Source organism: Penicillium oxalicum, chromosome III, assembly GCF_001723175.1.
Source record: "Penicillium oxalicum strain HP7-1 chromosome III, whole genome shotgun sequence".
Lineage (NCBI taxonomy): Eukaryota > Fungi > Ascomycota > Eurotiomycetes > Eurotiales > Aspergillaceae > Penicillium > Penicillium oxalicum.
The window spans coordinates 617,852-633,637 of NC_064652.1; the positions used below are offsets into that span (position 1 = coordinate 617,852).

A 15,786-nucleotide genomic window follows, 5' to 3' on the forward strand; every position below is an offset into this window, starting at 1 on the left:
TTCCGGGTCACGAGATTATCTGTCTACCCGGAAATGCTTAACCTTGTTGGCCGTCTCGGTGCTAATTGGTCCATCCTGCACTCCCGACACAGCATCACAGGTGGACATTGAAGCTCCAAAGAATTTGTCAACCGCGTGGTCGAATATTCGAGCACCTTGAAAAGGACCTGAATATGGCTATGCGCCGTTTCCGAAGTTAACCGCGATGACTCACATCTTCTCCGTGGTGAACGGTCCAGGACTCGGCTCCAGGTTTCACAAGCCTATCAAAGGTACGAGAGATGATGTGCCTTTGTCGCACTCCGGAACTAGACCAGATGGCTTATCTGGTAGGTGCGTACAGTCCGTGGAGTATGGGTCACATGGTACAGTGGGCCATGCGGTAGACCTCCTCATTGCACATGCGAAATCTACCGTACTCCACAGTGTCCTGTAGATCATCGAGATTTCGAAATCCTTCAACGGGCTTGAGGCAGTGTGACCAGGGATGGTTCGGTATATCATCGCTCGAAGGGGTTAGATAGTATACGTGGCTGGTATTTGGCTTGAGGGGATGGGGCTCGGAATTTGCAGATATCGTGATTGCAATAATGTGGCTGCGCTAGCTACAGCAGAAACTACTGTAAATGTGTACCGCACGTATGTACTGTATGGTTGTCTGTGCAAAACAAAGAGGACCTTGGCGCCTGAATGATACAGTATCGAGGATGGTGATCTCGCATCTCTTGTGTGCTATTGTGGTATGGTGTGAGAAGATCTTCTCCAGTCATGCGTCTTGTTGTTCGCACAGACTGCTCACCTGGACACATATTCACGAGTCTCCAGAGTCCAGGGTAATACATTGGGCTCTTGTCCCGAATCGTCAATCGCGGGCGAAACGATTTCGACTTTGTATCAATAACGGGCTGGGGCCGCATAGAAAACTTAAAATGTTGAGATCGCAGGCATCGAAGATGGAGCCCACGTGGTCAGGAGTGGACAAGAGACGCATGGTCAGTGTCTTGTCTGCGGTGCCGCTGCACATGGTAGCTTCAAAGCAATCTGATGGCAGCGTTAGTGTCAATCTTGCCCACGCGTGCTGGTGGTGGAATACAATTACCCACGGGACGTCTGCGATCTGGACTGCCTAGGTGATTTTATATGTGTTGCTCAATCTAGTAGGGTAGAAGCTGAGACTAGCAAAGTGGTTGTGCTAGACGATGCTGCGGGCTGGCTCTCTTTTGGAGACGAATGTTGTAGATCCCATGGTGCTTACAGAGACACTAGAACCTTGACCGTCATTTGGCGACGATATTTGTCAAGTGAAGAGCCCAGGAAAGATTCCCTTTCTGTTAGCTCTTCGCGACGTGTGTTTTTGCAGCCCATACTACTTGTGGCTGTCATTTGCCCGAGTCCGGTATATTTGTTTTCGGGGTCGTGTGAATCATTTGACATCAGCTTCGCAGTCGATTTGAGCACGGAACATGGGTGTACGGATCACATTCTTATCTTGGAAGCACCATCGAGGCATCCCCATCAATACAAAGAGTGGACGCAGTGCCTCTCAACGGGCCACGGAATCTGCTCTGTCTTGAATTGGGACACTTCATTGGAAATTGAAATTTGGATGTGACATGGCGGGCATTAATGGGGTACAGTTATCGCTATCGAGACAGTCAAGAGACATTCAACCGCCGTGGAAATCCTGCACGACAGCAGCACCTTTCACACAATCGCCTGAGCACGGGGACGGTGCCTGCCTTGAAAACATGACTCCGTGACTCACGTGCGGTGAGCACATCACACTGGCCAAAGCTATTTTCAAGCCAATGATCCAGCGACGTTTTCTGACAGCCGCAGTTTTTCTTTTGAAATAGATGATGTGACCACTCGGAAACAACGACGATGTCACAGTCAGCCTGCGCTAGACACGTAGAAGCGATATCCAGTCGTAGCGTGTCCCAGTCGACGCCAAAGTTGATAGGTATGATCGAAGTATCTTCTTCGGACGATTCATCGGTTGGGACCCAATTCTGACCCCAGATCTCAAAATTCAAAGATCGGGCAACGGTCGTCCAGAATACCCTGTGATTCGGGGTAGGCATCAACACTCCGTTCTCCACTGCTTCGAGGATATGCTCCATCCTGAGTGATCCAGGCTTGACGGCAAGTTTGGAGAAGCGGTACTTCTCATGCTGTTCGATTTCAATCACCCCGATTGAGGATGCGGGGGGCTGTTGGGGAAGCATTTTCCTCCACCCTGCCTCTGGGCGGAAGCATGGCTCAAAGTTGGGCCATCTCCCAGGTATCACATAGTTCCTTGACCGTAGCAGTAGTTGAGGGAGCACGGTTTCTTCCATGAGGTGGTTGATGGTGCGCTTCGTTGGGCTGCCCTTTGCCGGTTTAGTGTACAGGGCCTGTTGAAGTTGAACTGAGTGGAGTATCGTCTGGCGCCATCTTTGACAGACCTGCTGCGCCTTGAGTATCGACCTAGTGTCGAGCTGAAGCAAAATCAGTTCCAGGAGCTCCGTCGTTCCCACCGTTGTGTCGCGGGCCAGTGGTGCCAGATGCGCCTCATATTGGACTTTGTCCGGGCACGACTGGCATGTCGAGGTTGCTTCTGGCTCCGGCTTGGCCCAGGGTGTCGTTGATTGTTCTTTGCCCGATGATTTGAAGATTGTGCCCCCGATGCATGATGGGCGCCCTTCCATGTCTTTTCTTGGTGTCAGCTTTTGATTGGGCGTGATGGCTTTGGATCGTGGTCGGGCACTCAACTGGTATCTGTGGTCATTTTGATCGATATCGGCGAAGACGGGCAACGAGTTGAGGTGAATGCAGTCATTTCAATCAATTCAGTCTTGGGTCACTGATTAATTCAGGCGTGTTTGCGGAACCCTGATCAGCATGGTCCAAGAGGTCCCCTTATACTGCTCGGCCACAAGGTACCTGGAGGACCATGTGCGCCATTCCATTGCGGGTGGTGGTGACGATCGCCCACTGGGACTTTCATGGGTCAGTTCCTTTGGTCCATCCGAAGAGATGCTATCGTCCAGGGGGCTGGGTGCTTTGGGGTTATCAAGCATGGCCCCGGCGTTGCGTATCTGCGCGCGCTGGCGTGCGTGAACGGTGTCCACGCGTGAGGCTGAACTCACGTCGGCGGCTGGCAATACGCTTGGGCATCTTTGATGTCACTCGAGCTTCAAGTAACTCTTGCATTCTCTTTGTGACGCAGTCTGCGGTACACTGCCCTCAGTCTTTGGAGTGTGCTCCCACATTCATGCTGATTGTAGTAGGGGTATGTCTAGTTGCAGAGCGGGAGTATTCGCTCCATCTGCCAGTGTCCAGCGCCAAGCCGGGTTGAACCCCTCAAACTCAGGGTTGAACCCCTTGGGCGGAACACTGGGTCAACCAATTGGCCCTCCCATCGGTAACTGATGCTTTTCGACCGATATTCCTGATGTCGATGGCTCTCTGTGTGTGGTTTGTATCTTTATCCCGAGTTTGATAGCTTAGATTTTGGCATGTTTGTGTACTCTCGTCATCATGGTGGGTAATTGGAGAAGGGCAGGGCAGATGGTTCGGCAAGTGCTTCTCCATAAGTATAGACTGTGGTCCATGAGCCTACCCGAGTGTTGGATATATATCCACCCCCGTGCTGGAACAACTTCCCTTGCGAATGGAACACACCTCCACCAACTACCTACCCAAATACAGGACAAGACATCCATACTTCGACCAAATCCATACACCAAGCCAGCACAACTGAATATCAGATACAATAGAAACTTTCATACAACCTTACGCCTAGCGGGGAAGGTACCCGGACGCTCCATCTACGACATGCTCGGCCATTACTTATGCCCCCGGCCGGAGGTGCATAAGACGGGGCCACGGTGCCATCAAGGCTACGAGCAGCATTTAAACGACCGCAATACATATGAAATTACCATTGAGAAATCGATGAAGTGATAGCCTAAGGCCGCGTAGAATCGAATTAAGCGTTACGTTGGTAGTCAGACGAATATCGGACGATAGGCGGTCCCTGGGACCAGGTCAAGATAATTGAAGAGTACACGAAGAAGTTGTGACAGAACGATCGCAGACGCGACACCGCGAGACCGACATGGCCGTCGACGCGACCGAACGCGTCAAACAGACCCGTGCGGAGAACGCACACAAGCTAGGAAGTTGATACAGAACAAGCGAATACAGAGATTAAGGATGAGATCATTATGGTAGATTCCAGTTGATTGTATTCGTATCGGATCATCGATCCTCCCCACTTCAGAGAGTGGTGCCAGCCATAATTGTTGGAAGGCCGCTATGATACAGGAAAAAGCCCAAAAGTCGAACACTTGTAGACCCACAGGGGACGCGAAAATTGGTAGTCGTAGTAAGAGAGAAACAAAATCAAAACCCAGAGACCCATGACAGTTGTGAAAGAAAAGCAGTGAACACCCCAACGTCCCGTCATACCATGAAACAGCCCGGAAAAGAGAGAGAAGACATGACAAGCTTAACCACCGAAACCGTAGAGGGTACCTGGAAAGATGACGCGTTAGAGACGTGTTTATCCCAAACGACACGGAGATCGAGAGTAACTTACGGCCCTGGCGCTTGAGAGCGTAGACAACGTCAAGAGAAGTGACAGTCTTGCGCTTGGCGTGCTCAGTGTAGGTGACAGCATCACGGATAACACCCTCAAGGAAGGTCTTGAGAACACCACGGGTCTCCTCGTAGATCATGGCGGAGATACGCTTAACACCACCACGGCGAGCGAGACGGCGGATAGCGGGCTTGGTGATACCCTGGATGTTGTCACGCAAAATCTTGCGGTGACGCTTGGCGCCACCCTTGCCGAGACCCTTACCACCCTTACCACCTAAAACGAGAAGAACGCGTGAGTTGAATGGTTTTTTGGAGACGCGTCTCCAAGTGGGGAAGACGCGAGATACAATGACCAAAGATGCCATTGTGGATTCAGAAAGACTTACGACCAGACATGATGATATGAAGTTAAAAAAGGTTGAAGTTTAGAAAAGGGAGAAAGGTCTTGAAGGTGGGGAGACTTGAAGGTCGTTGGGAGATGAATGGGGAGAAGGGAGATAGAAGGCGGAGGGGCAAAAGGATATTTGTAGCAGAAGCCACTGCTGGGGTACTCAGTCCCAAATCACGTCGGATCACACGCTAGTCGCAGGATCCGCCAATCAGAAGCACGGATCCGCCAGGGCCACTGATCTGCCCCGAGCGGGCGGCTCTCTCGCGCTGCTGAGTCACTCCTCCCGTGATTCTGGTGATCCAGTGATCCAGTGATTCCAACGACGGTTGATCTGGATTGATCTTGCCCACCACGGTCCAATTATGTGCCCATGATCCCCTAGAGACGAGAGAGTAACACCAGACTTAGAATACGATATAGAGAATAATCGCCATTATTCCAATTAAGCCAGTCATCCGTTCTGGCGTGGAGATCAGTCATCTGGCAAGCATGGCATTCTAGATCAATGATCCTGGGCCCTGATTGGCTACATCACGAGCCTTGCTCGCTTAGACACTGATAAGGCCAATCAGGTCCCGTGATTTTGAGCGCTGCTTAATCACTTCAACGAGTGATCCGAAGGCGCGTTTTATGATTGGCCCGCCCACATACCACCAGATCACCACCCTGAGTGCCACTGCTACAAATACCTTCCCCCCACCCACCGCTTCTTCCCTCCTTCATCCATCCACTCAACGACACCCATCAACAACCCTCTTTTTCATCAACCAAGTTAATCTTTCATCATCAAACATGGCTCGCACTAAGCAGACTGCCCGTAAGTTCATCACTACCGTCACAGATTTCTATCATCATCTGGCGTTTCTATCTCCACATGATAATCACATCTTGGTCGTGCCGCCCCTCGTGGCACTTCCTCTTTGGGACAAGTGGAGAGGCTCCGTCGCGTCGCGTCTCTGTCAAAGCAACTCATCACTAACCTTCATTCCCATCAATAGGTAAGTCCACTGGTGGCAAGGCTCCCCGTAAGCAGCTCGCTTCCAAGGCTGCTCGTAAGGCCGCCCCCTCCACCGGAGGTGTCAAGAAGCCCCACCGTTACAAGCCCGGTATGTTTCCATAACGTTCAACTCTCTTCACTCATGGCATTGAGCCTAACAATCAATAGGTACCGTCGCTCTCCGTGAGATCCGTCGCTACCAGAAGTCCACCGAGCTGCTCATCCGCAAGCTCCCCTTCCAGCGTCTGGTCCGTGAGATTGCCCAGGACTTCAAGTCCGACCTCCGCTTCCAGTCTTCCGCCATCGGTGCCCTCCAGGAGTCCGTCGAGGCCTACCTCGTCTCCCTGTTCGAGGACACCAACCTGTGCGCCATCCACGCCAAGCGTGTCACCATCCAGTCCAAGGACATCCAGCTGGCCCGCCGCCTCCGTGGCGAGCGCTCTTAGATGGAAAACATTTTAATCCTCTAATGGGCTGTGTTTCTTGTTGACAAACTTCTGGGAAGGCGATCGGGGTTCTGTTTTTTTCTTTTTATCACGACTATTGGCGATCAACATGACGGGTTTTTGCTTCTTCGAATATCAAATGGGTTTCGGAACAAAGGGTTGTTTCTGAATTTTGCTTTTCTTACTCTCTTGCGTGAATCAATGTTACTGCCACCCTCCCCTCCCCATCTCGGTTCAGGGATTTGGGATGGTTCAGTCATGGGCATGTACATTAAAGGATTACCCTCTTATTCTGGTGTCTTAGCGCACACCATCTCATGACAGACGCTGAAATGCGATCTTCTATGATTCAAGCCAACTTCCCATGATCTCTCCCTCTTATAAGATCCTCAGTCTGCACCGTGCTCGCGCCGTCTTGGGGCACCGACAAAGTGGGTCCGTGACGCTCGCGTCTTGCGTCTGAGACCTTGGTGTTGATCCCATACTGGGTCCGTCTGGATACGCTGTGCGGTGTTCGAGTCGCGCATACTGGCTGTACATGTTGTACCCACCTTTTCTCATGTCCACTGCCAGACTAATAATAAGGGCCGAGTCGTCTGAATCCATACTCAGTCTCACTTGGATTCACAGTGTTGAAGATCTCACGAGCAGTCAAATCTATCATGTTATGCTGCAATTGACGCTCTTCAAGGTGACGATGCTATGGCATGAGATTACACTCCAAATTTTGGGCATCAAAGGCTGTTTCCAATAGCAAACAGCCGGGAAACTGAAGCTACTGATGCGCGACAGTATGAACATGTGCCATGCACTTGCCTCTAGTCGCTCGGGCCATCAGAAGGCTTGCTAGAGCAGTGGGGTTAACCTTTCTGCCTTAGGCCTACATCACGATGAAGCACTCCTGTTCTGACGCTCGGGTAGTTTAATTTTCTGATCCTTTATGTACCAGGGGCCGAGGTCGAGTAAAAACTAGAGTTTGACATTCAAGGGACTCAAGGCTTTTACGTGGTATAAGTCTCGAATCATCAATATGCTTGAAGAGCGAGATCAACGAGATCTTGTCAACATGATCGCTCATGCGTGACATCTGTGCAGGGTGGGGCAACGGAGCGCGAAGCCGCAGTGTTGCTTGCCTTTACAGATCCATATCTTTCAGCCTCAGGCAGCAAGTGTTGATGAATCAAATCTCGGTCGTGCTTGAGTGTGTGCCCAGCTTGTGAGCTGATCCCTGGCTGGATTTGGTGTCCACGGGGTCCGAAACTCTGTTCTCAAGGGCCATCTAAATGTCGGTGCAAAAGGGGCTTCAGTCTCGGAAGTCTCACGGATTATGATCGCCACCCGAATAATCTCCTTGGGTGAAGCTGCGCTTCGGCTGGTGGGGGATTTGATTTCTGGGTGCTGAACAATAACATCAATTCTGCGTTGAAAGAAGCTGTGGTCGGCGATGTCTCGCTATGACCGCCAAGTCACTAGTGCCCTGTTCCCGATGATGCGTTCCCGGTGTTTCCGGTAGATCTTGAGCAAAGAGGTTACATAGGTGCGGCCCAAAAATAGGTAAGAGACGGGTTCCACAGTCCCCTCGTGGAGGGTCTGGATGCTTGATGGTGAGGTAGAGATTTGGCTACTGGAGGAAGGATAGGTGGTGTTCGATTGCTTTGAGGTGAAGGAAGCAATGGTTTCCTTTATGGAAATCGCCCTGTTAAGGTCGTAAGCAATTAGTTGAAGAGGTACAATGACCTTTTTATACAATTCTACTGGAATGGGTAGATGTTCACTCGATGTGTATTCCCACTCTACTCAAGCCTGCCTTGGATTTGATCAGCATCGTTCTACCTCAAAGACGTGTCTACTATGGTGCTCGGCAGGCTAGTCTGGACTCGACTGTAGCTCGATGACGTCGTGTATCTTCTTACAAATTTGGACTGAAATTGCAACTTGCTACCTTAGCTGCCTCCACCTATCAATAGCTTTGACCAAGTGCCGGACTTGCCCGGCTTTCAAACTGGCTATGCCCATCAATATTACCGGGCTTAGATGACGATGACTACGTAGTCTTAAAAAAAACCCAAATTTGTTTTACCTTGAGAATTCTGTACGTACACATCTCTCGAGGGTGCATAATAGCTTGCTTAGATACGTTCCTATGTGTCCATTTTTGTATGTATGACGGGCGCCCATGGAGGCCGGCCTGATATACAACCTAATACACGGCGGATGGAGGCGGGAGCCCACAACTCGATGAAGAACTCTCCGATTAAAATCCCATACGCAAGTGATGGAAGATCCACAAGTCAATATCATAAACAATTGGCAAGAACACTTGTGAATAAAATCTCATTGAATAATATGCTTCCATCACACCAGCTAATGGGTGGCACCTTGCAATGTCAAATGATAATATTCCGCGGTCCTTCGCATGGCTGATTCTGAAAATCATATTATACACGAGGGTCCTGGTCCATACACTGGAAGAGAAACTATGATCGAGGATATGATTGACAGGAGCGACTTTTAATCTCGAAAATATGAGCGGGGTGCCCGTTTATCGACAAGTCGGAAGCCACCAGGATCCTGCACTGTCGCACGGCGTGTGTAGTGGCCACCTGCGAATTCAGGCATGGAATGATTCAAGCCGGACACTGGATCCAGCAGAGACACACGAGAGCCCCCTAGAACGATATTGATCTTATCTGATTCGGCACCAGCAGGGCTCAGGTCTGACTATTTTTTCGGATGACAGAAATTGCCCGAAATAGATTGTATTACCAAAGCGAGTGCGTGGTGCCTAGGTAGTTACCCCTAATAACTTAGTCATGGATGCACATTTGACTGTGGTACTCGCACATGGAGGAACGGGGCTCAGAATTATGCACGGATGGTCCTCGATCATAACGTGGGCCTCGGATGCAGTGTTTATGATTCCGACCCGCCCGTGTCCACTCGATACTTCCAGTAACTCCGATATCTAATTCTGAATCTAATCTGCTGTCCCTGCCTATCAATGACTTTTAAGGAGCTACGCCCCATAGAGATAACGATATCACAAAGAGAGATGTACAGTGATCGGTAAGCAAGGTATGGCAAGCGCTCGTGTCGAGCTCATCGGAACCGGCGAGAACCCGATATCTACATAAGGCGTGTAAGCCTGAGTGATGTTAGATTACCTTCAAGAGCAGAAGTCGCACAAAGCTAATCCCTGGGTATAGAAAAGAGTTGACAGGTTATACAGTCTTATCGATAGTGGTCTGTTGCTCTGTTTGGACTGGTCTCCTCTCCGCTCGTTGATGTTTTTGACTTGATCCAGCACCAGAAAGAACACATTCCAGGTGCGCATTTACTCTCCTTGACGCGTAATGTACCATAAAGTGAACACATCTCATTGTGAATATTGGCGATCGGATGCATAGTTTTTTCTGATTGATACCCACACGAGTGGTTTGAGTGCAAGCATGGTTTGCCGAAGGCTTCAATCATCCAGTCCAAGTGGAACAGTGGGACTGATAACCATGTGTTTTCGATCGGAAGGATGATTATTAATCAGGACTTTGGTACGGTCGGAGGCAGTTAGATAATCTACCCGGCTCCATACATTCATGTACATTAGAAGTCAGCTACTACTCATGTGTGAGCCAGGACCATCGATTCCACCGAGTCAGATCTGAGCGCCCAGATGCACATTGGCGGATACAACCGAGGCTTCGCGCGACCCTACTGCATGTAGTAAGTTACGAAAGCCTTGTGGCACACTGACTTTTCTCTGGTTTGTCAGTTTTGCCAAGCCCTGTGCCGATTTTCCGGGCCACCAAAGAAACGTGGCGCCTGAGAATGCACAACAGGTCACGTGTCGACCAGTTGCTTGCGTCATAAGGGTGAAATCAGACCTGGTCAAATATGACCAGTACCAGGCACCATTGCAGGGCAGGATCTAGGGTCTCTATCCATGGAACCCGGTGCTAGAATTTTCCTTTCTGCGCCGCTGTGCATGGGAGAGCCAGTTGTTGAGCAAGACTTGCCCACGATCGGTAGCTCTGAATAGGGGAAAATGACCGATGGCATTCAGCCCGCATGACGGGTCCGTGGGATCAGGCGCACAGCGTACTAAAAAGTGTCGGGTTATCTATACCATGAATGATCCTGAACTGCGTGTCAATATGTACTATACTCTGTGTGGACTCATGGGGTGTGGGAGGTGTAGAGATGCACTGCCTGAAAAATGACCCTGTTCTCATGGCATGGACTCCGTTTACATCAGCTTGGAGCATGGCGTGATGATGCGTTCTTCGCCGGTCGGATCTCTTCGTCCCCGTTGGTTTTCATAAATTTTCCCACCTTTGATTGGACCTTTGCGTCAAACCTCGTGCATTTCTTAGCAGAAGTGAAGACCAAGGGTGCTGAGTCGGTACATCGAACTGTCCTCGACCAGTCCCACCACGGAGACACGGGGGTCCCGAACATAATAATAATCCGATTCTGGGACCAGATATGCACAGACTGAGACACAACAACCCCATTTTATGTCCCTTATACCTAACACCGGTGCATATCCGGCCTTTTGCATTAGCAGTCGATTCCATGTTTTATTCTCCATGGGTGCGGGTTTCTGAAAATTCAAGAAAACGCCACGAACCTAGGCCCCATCACCCATCGCATTAGACCGATTCGATCTTCTAGTCCATGATTTCATCCACTTCAAAAAGGGGTGCTTCCCCCACCGATTTCTTTATAATAAACCATGATTCTCAATCTTCTACACCAGTACTATCGGTCCTCATCTAATTAATCGCACCCTGGGTGACCGTCACGACACGACATATTTCCGAATCCGGCTTGATCTACCGCCTCAGTCGACACTTACAATCTCCCGGACCTCGCCCCCTCCCCGCAAACGGTTGCATAAGTCGGATTATCCGGTTATTGTTAAAAAGAAAGCTCGATCCTCTTTTCATTGCTGTCGGCTCGATATTGTATTTTCCCGCTATCCCGACCTTAACGCATACCTCCTATATCGACTCTCGCCCGATACGAGCGCCCATTCAGACGACCTCTTCGACGGCTTTTTAGAGTGTTCCGCGTCTGCTCAGTGCCCACCATGGCGGGCCACGACGAGAAGAATGGATCTGAAAAGATCGAGTCCACACTGCCAACATCGATTCCTTATTTCCGCATGGTATTCGATCAGGGTGTTGTCACACAACAAATCGCCAGTCATCCTTACCCAGGCTCAGGAACCGACGATGATCCGTATGTGGTGACTTGGATCCCCGATGATCCCCGCAATCCCATGTTGTTCAGCCAAGGGAAGAAGTGGTTGTTCACTGGTCTGGTGGCTATTGCGACGCTGGCTGTCGCATTGGTTTCCTCGGCATACTCTGGAGGTATCCAACAGATTGAAAAGGAGTTTGGTATCGGAAGCGAAGTTGCCATTCTCGGTGTGTCATTGTTCGTTGTCGGATTTGCTGTAAGTACGCCCCACTAGGTTCTCTTCTCCTCGTCGCTGTTGATATTCATGCCCATGGAAATGTGTTAGGTTGGTCCCCTTCTTTGGGCTCCCCTCAGTGAGCTGTTTGGACGTCAGATTCTCTTTGCCACCACTTATGCCGCCCTGACTGCTTTCAACGCTGGATGCGCTGGCTCCAAGAATGCTTGGACGTTGATCATCCTCCGATTCTTCGCCGGTGCCTTTGGATCTTCTCCCCTCACCAACGCGGGTGGTGTGATTGCCGATATGTTCTCGGCTAAGCAACGTGGTGTCGCCATGAGTCTTTTCGCTGCTGCGCCTTTCCTGGGCCCCGTCCTGGGCCCTATCATCGGTGGTTTCCTCGGTGAAAACGCAGGCTGGAAGTGGGTGATGGGATTCTTGGGTCTCTTCTCCGGTGCTGTTTGGATCATTGGATCGGTTCTGATCCCCGAGACATATGCGCCGGTCCTTCTGCGTCGCCGGGCCGAGAAGCTTTCCAAGCTGACTGGCAAGATCTACCGCAGCCAGATCGAGGTTGACCAGGGCAAGGTCTCGCTGAAGGAGTCGTTCAAGATTGCGCTCTCTCGTCCTTGGATTTTGCTGTTCCGCGAGCCGATTGTCTTCCTCCTGTCGCTGTATATGGCTATCATTTATGGTACCCTGTACATGCTGTTCGCCGCCTTCCCTATTGTCTACCAAGTTAACCGTGGCTGGAGCCCGGGTATTGGAGGTCTCGCTTTCTTGGGAATTATGGTCGGTATGCTGATCGCTGTCATCTACACTCTCTGGGACAACAAGCGCTTTATCAAGGTGCAGGAGAAGCACGAGGGATTCGCGCCGCCAGAGGCTCGTCTGCCCCCCACGATGATTGCTTCCGTTGCCATTCCAATCGGCCTGTTCTGGTTTGCTTGGACCAACTACCCCGACATCCACTTCATGGCCAGTATTGCCGCCGGAGTGCCCTTTGGTTTCGGTATGGTGCTCGTTTTCCTGGGAATCATGAACTACCTGATCGACGCCTATACCATCTTTGCTGCCTCGGTCCTGGCTGCCAACTCCGTCATGCGTTCCCTCTTCGGTGCCGCATTCCCCCTCTTCACTACCTACATGTATCAGAACCTCGGTATCCACTGGGCTTCGTGCATTCCGGCCTTCCTTGCGCTTGCCTGTGTGCCGTTCCCCTTCTTGTTCTACAAATATGGTGCCTCAATCCGCACACGCTGCAAGTTCGCCGCGCAATCGGATGCCTTCATGCGCAAGATCCAGCAACAGGCTGCAAGCTCTCCCTCCGAGGAAGAGGAGCTGGAGGATGATGACGAGACCAAGTTTGATCGCACCGAGGCGCCTGCCCCCGATACGACCTCTCTGTCGAGCGTCTCGTCCCACGTCGCGGAGGAGCCCATTGCCGCTCACCGAACTCGTTCACGAGCCCATTCAACCTACTCCACTCGCACCAATGGGTCATTGGCGCGTGTGGCTACCTACGAAGGCAATCCTTACGTTGTTGACCGTGTCAACACCCGGGAATCCTTCAAGGCATGAGTCCTCTGCCCATTATACCAACATACTTAATGTTTCCCATCTCGCCATTCTACCTCTCGCCTACTTTCCACGTCACCGAACCTAATCCTACCCCCTCCTTTCCTTGTCACCGCCCCGACTATGTATGACCAAAAAGTCTGCCCATGTTTGCTTTTCTTTTTTTTTTCCCATGTCATGTTGGGATATTTGCGCGCATGCCACTTGTTTTTCTTAGCTTGTGTTTCTTGATACCTTGGCGTCGGCTGCATATGCATTTGGACGTACACTCATCGCTTCACGGGTCCTGTCACTATTTGCATATAGATCTGGAGTTGGCCAATTGATTCGGCCGAAATTTTACACTTTCACAATCATCCAATTTTCATACATGTCCGAGATTCTGTAGTCAAAGCACGAGCATTGTAAGCATCCGTCTGTCGGGCGGATTTCCTATAGTGAGGGAATGGGTCGAGGTGTTTTCTGAGATGAAAGCCGAGGTTGCGGGAACTCGACGCACGTTTAGTCGAAAGTCACCTCGTCGGGATTTCACGGTGTGACCACATGCCGATTGCCGGCATGGCCGACAACGCTTGCCTAGACAATCATTGCGTCCCGGAAAGTGTTTCCCAGATTTTCGATATCAGCCGGGACAAGTAAAAAGTGCTATTTTCTTTCCCTTTTTTTTTTTTTTTTTTTTTTTTTTTTTTTTTCAAAATTCGTTTTTTTGTTCACGCTCACCTACCTGCCGTGTGTTGAAATGACAGGCAAGTCATTTGCATGCTTGCCTTAACCCACTCCAGCAATTGCTGCGGGTTGCTTCCTTATTTCCACCTTATCGCCACATCCGGGATCGGGTCCGACCCCAACCTTTTGTACCTGAGTCACCCTGTATCAACTTTAGCGGTCTCTCCTCCCCGGTGATTTGAAGAGTCACCCTTTGGAGGTTACCCTATCCTCTACACACACCCATGACGAGAGTCTGAGATGAGACTCGCATACACGGGTCTGGGCGCCCAGATGTCAGCATCAGGCTTTATGATCCGTCCGCGGATGGTCAACTCTGGCACTCGAGCGCCGCTACGAAGGATACGTCAACCACGACGGAATCAGACCTCCGGAGCATCTACAAAACCAGAGAAGCCCTTCGAGCAGAATTGCGATGCTCATGGAGGAGCATCCGCTGAGAATGCAGGCGCTGCGACAAACTCCGCACCACCGAGCGCATCCTCATCCGTAACGCAGCCGCTCAAGACCTCGGCCGTGCCGATGACGGCGGGCGCAGCAACGGCGCCTGGGCCCACGAATATTGTGACCGGGTCGAAAGGACTGCGTGCGATGATCAGTGCCGGTCCTGTGGGACGTTTGGGCCGGTGGTATTCTCGAGTGCAGGAGCGAAGACCCTACATGACACAACTGTGCAGTTCCATCGTGGTCTACCTATGTGGAGACTTGAGCGCGCAATTACTCTTTCCTTCAGATCCACCTCCACCCACCAGAGTTGCAGGCCAGACCGACAAGACAGATCGCGGGGGCGATGATGAGCACGTCAGCCAGGCAGGTGGATACGATCCGTGGAGGACTGTGCGACATTTGATGGTCGGCGCAGGGTCCAGCATCCCCTCATACAACTGGTGAGTACAGTCTCGGCGGGAGATACAAGTAGTCAACCAGTTGCGCGCGACTTTGGGTCAAGCTGACGGATCCGTGCTCATTGGATAGGTTCATGTTCCTTCACAACAACTTCAACTATCCCTCCAAGTTCCTCTCGATTTTGACCAAAGTCGTCGTGCAGCAAATCTGCTTCACGCCCGTCTTCAACACATACTTCTTCAGTCTGCACTCTCTGCTGGCAGGTGCCAGTATCGAAGAAACCTGGGAACGCCTCAAAAAGGCTCTCCCCGTCAGCGTGACCAATTCGGTCAAGCTCTGGCCTGCTGTTACCGCATTCAGCTTCATGTATGTACCAGCGCAGTTCCGCAATGTCTTTGCGGGAGTCATCGCTGTTGGCTGGCAGACATATTTGAGCTGGCTGAACCAGAAGGCTGCGCGTGAGGTTCTTGCGGCGGAATTGGCTGCTGAAACAAAACCCACGCACAGCTTGCCCACTGTGGCTGAGAAGCAGGCTTCTGTCACAGCTGCTGCATAGGAGAAGGCAAGCTTGAGGACGCTTGGATGCTCGGCCCAGAAAGTCATGATTGTTATTCATTACGCGGCGCTAGCGACTTTGGTGGACACCTTGCGAAGCATCGGATGCATTGCGCCTTTGCTTGTCAGTTTCCATGCACGTAGATACCACTTTTATAGACATAGACCTTTTGCGGTTCTTCTTGTATATACATCTCAAAAAAGCTTTGTGTTTCTTTCCATAGAAAAGACAATTAAAGAG

The 15,786-nt window shown here is 50.9% G+C and overlaps 6 protein-coding genes across 6 annotated transcripts; 4 read left to right on the top strand and 2 right to left on the bottom strand.

Annotated features, from left to right (window-relative positions):
- Positions 1-1,666: 1,666 nt before the first annotated feature.
- On the bottom strand, positions 1,667-3,159 carry POX_c03698 (uncharacterized protein; the record flags this gene model as incomplete). The annotated part of the gene is made up of 3 exons (XM_050112588.1): positions 1,667-1,716; positions 1,766-2,692; positions 3,132-3,159. The coding sequence occupies 3 exons, from the start codon at positions 3,157-3,159 to the stop codon at positions 1,667-1,669; spliced, it is 1,005 nt and encodes a 334-aa protein (XP_049970144.1).
- A 1,336-nt stretch (positions 3,160-4,495) lies between these two features.
- On the bottom strand, positions 4,496-4,952 carry POX_c03699 (Histone H4; the record flags this gene model as incomplete). Its single annotated transcript, XM_050112589.1, has 2 exons — positions 4,496-4,521; positions 4,586-4,952. 2 exons carry the CDS (start codon positions 4,950-4,952, stop codon positions 4,496-4,498), a joined length of 393 nt encoding a protein of 130 aa, XP_049970145.1.
- Positions 4,953-5,770: 818 nt separating this feature from the next.
- On the top strand, positions 5,771-6,421 carry POX_c03700 (histone H3; the record flags this gene model as incomplete). The annotated part of the gene is made up of 3 exons (XM_050112590.1): positions 5,771-5,795; positions 5,977-6,084; positions 6,144-6,421. 3 exons carry the CDS (start codon positions 5,771-5,773, stop codon positions 6,419-6,421), a joined length of 411 nt encoding a protein of 136 aa, XP_049970146.1.
- Positions 6,422-9,234: 2,813 nt separating this feature from the next.
- Positions 9,235-9,614, top strand: POX_c03701 (uncharacterized protein; the record flags this gene model as incomplete). The annotated part of the gene is made up of 2 exons (XM_050112591.1): positions 9,235-9,373; positions 9,493-9,614. 2 exons carry the CDS (start codon positions 9,235-9,237, stop codon positions 9,612-9,614), a joined length of 261 nt encoding a protein of 86 aa, XP_049970147.1.
- A 1,896-nt stretch (positions 9,615-11,510) lies between these two features.
- On the top strand, positions 11,511-13,421 carry POX_c03702 (Major facilitator superfamily multidrug transporter mdrA; the record flags this gene model as incomplete). The annotated part of the gene is made up of 2 exons (XM_050112592.1): positions 11,511-11,879; positions 11,949-13,421. The coding sequence occupies 2 exons, from the start codon at positions 11,511-11,513 to the stop codon at positions 13,419-13,421; spliced, it is 1,842 nt and encodes a 613-aa protein (XP_049970148.1).
- A 963-nt stretch (positions 13,422-14,384) lies between these two features.
- Positions 14,385-15,546, top strand: POX_c03703 (uncharacterized protein; the record flags this gene model as incomplete). The annotated part of the gene is made up of 2 exons (XM_050112593.1): positions 14,385-15,031; positions 15,120-15,546. The coding sequence occupies 2 exons, from the start codon at positions 14,385-14,387 to the stop codon at positions 15,544-15,546; spliced, it is 1,074 nt and encodes a 357-aa protein (XP_049970149.1).
- Positions 15,547-15,786: the final 240 nt, after the last annotated feature.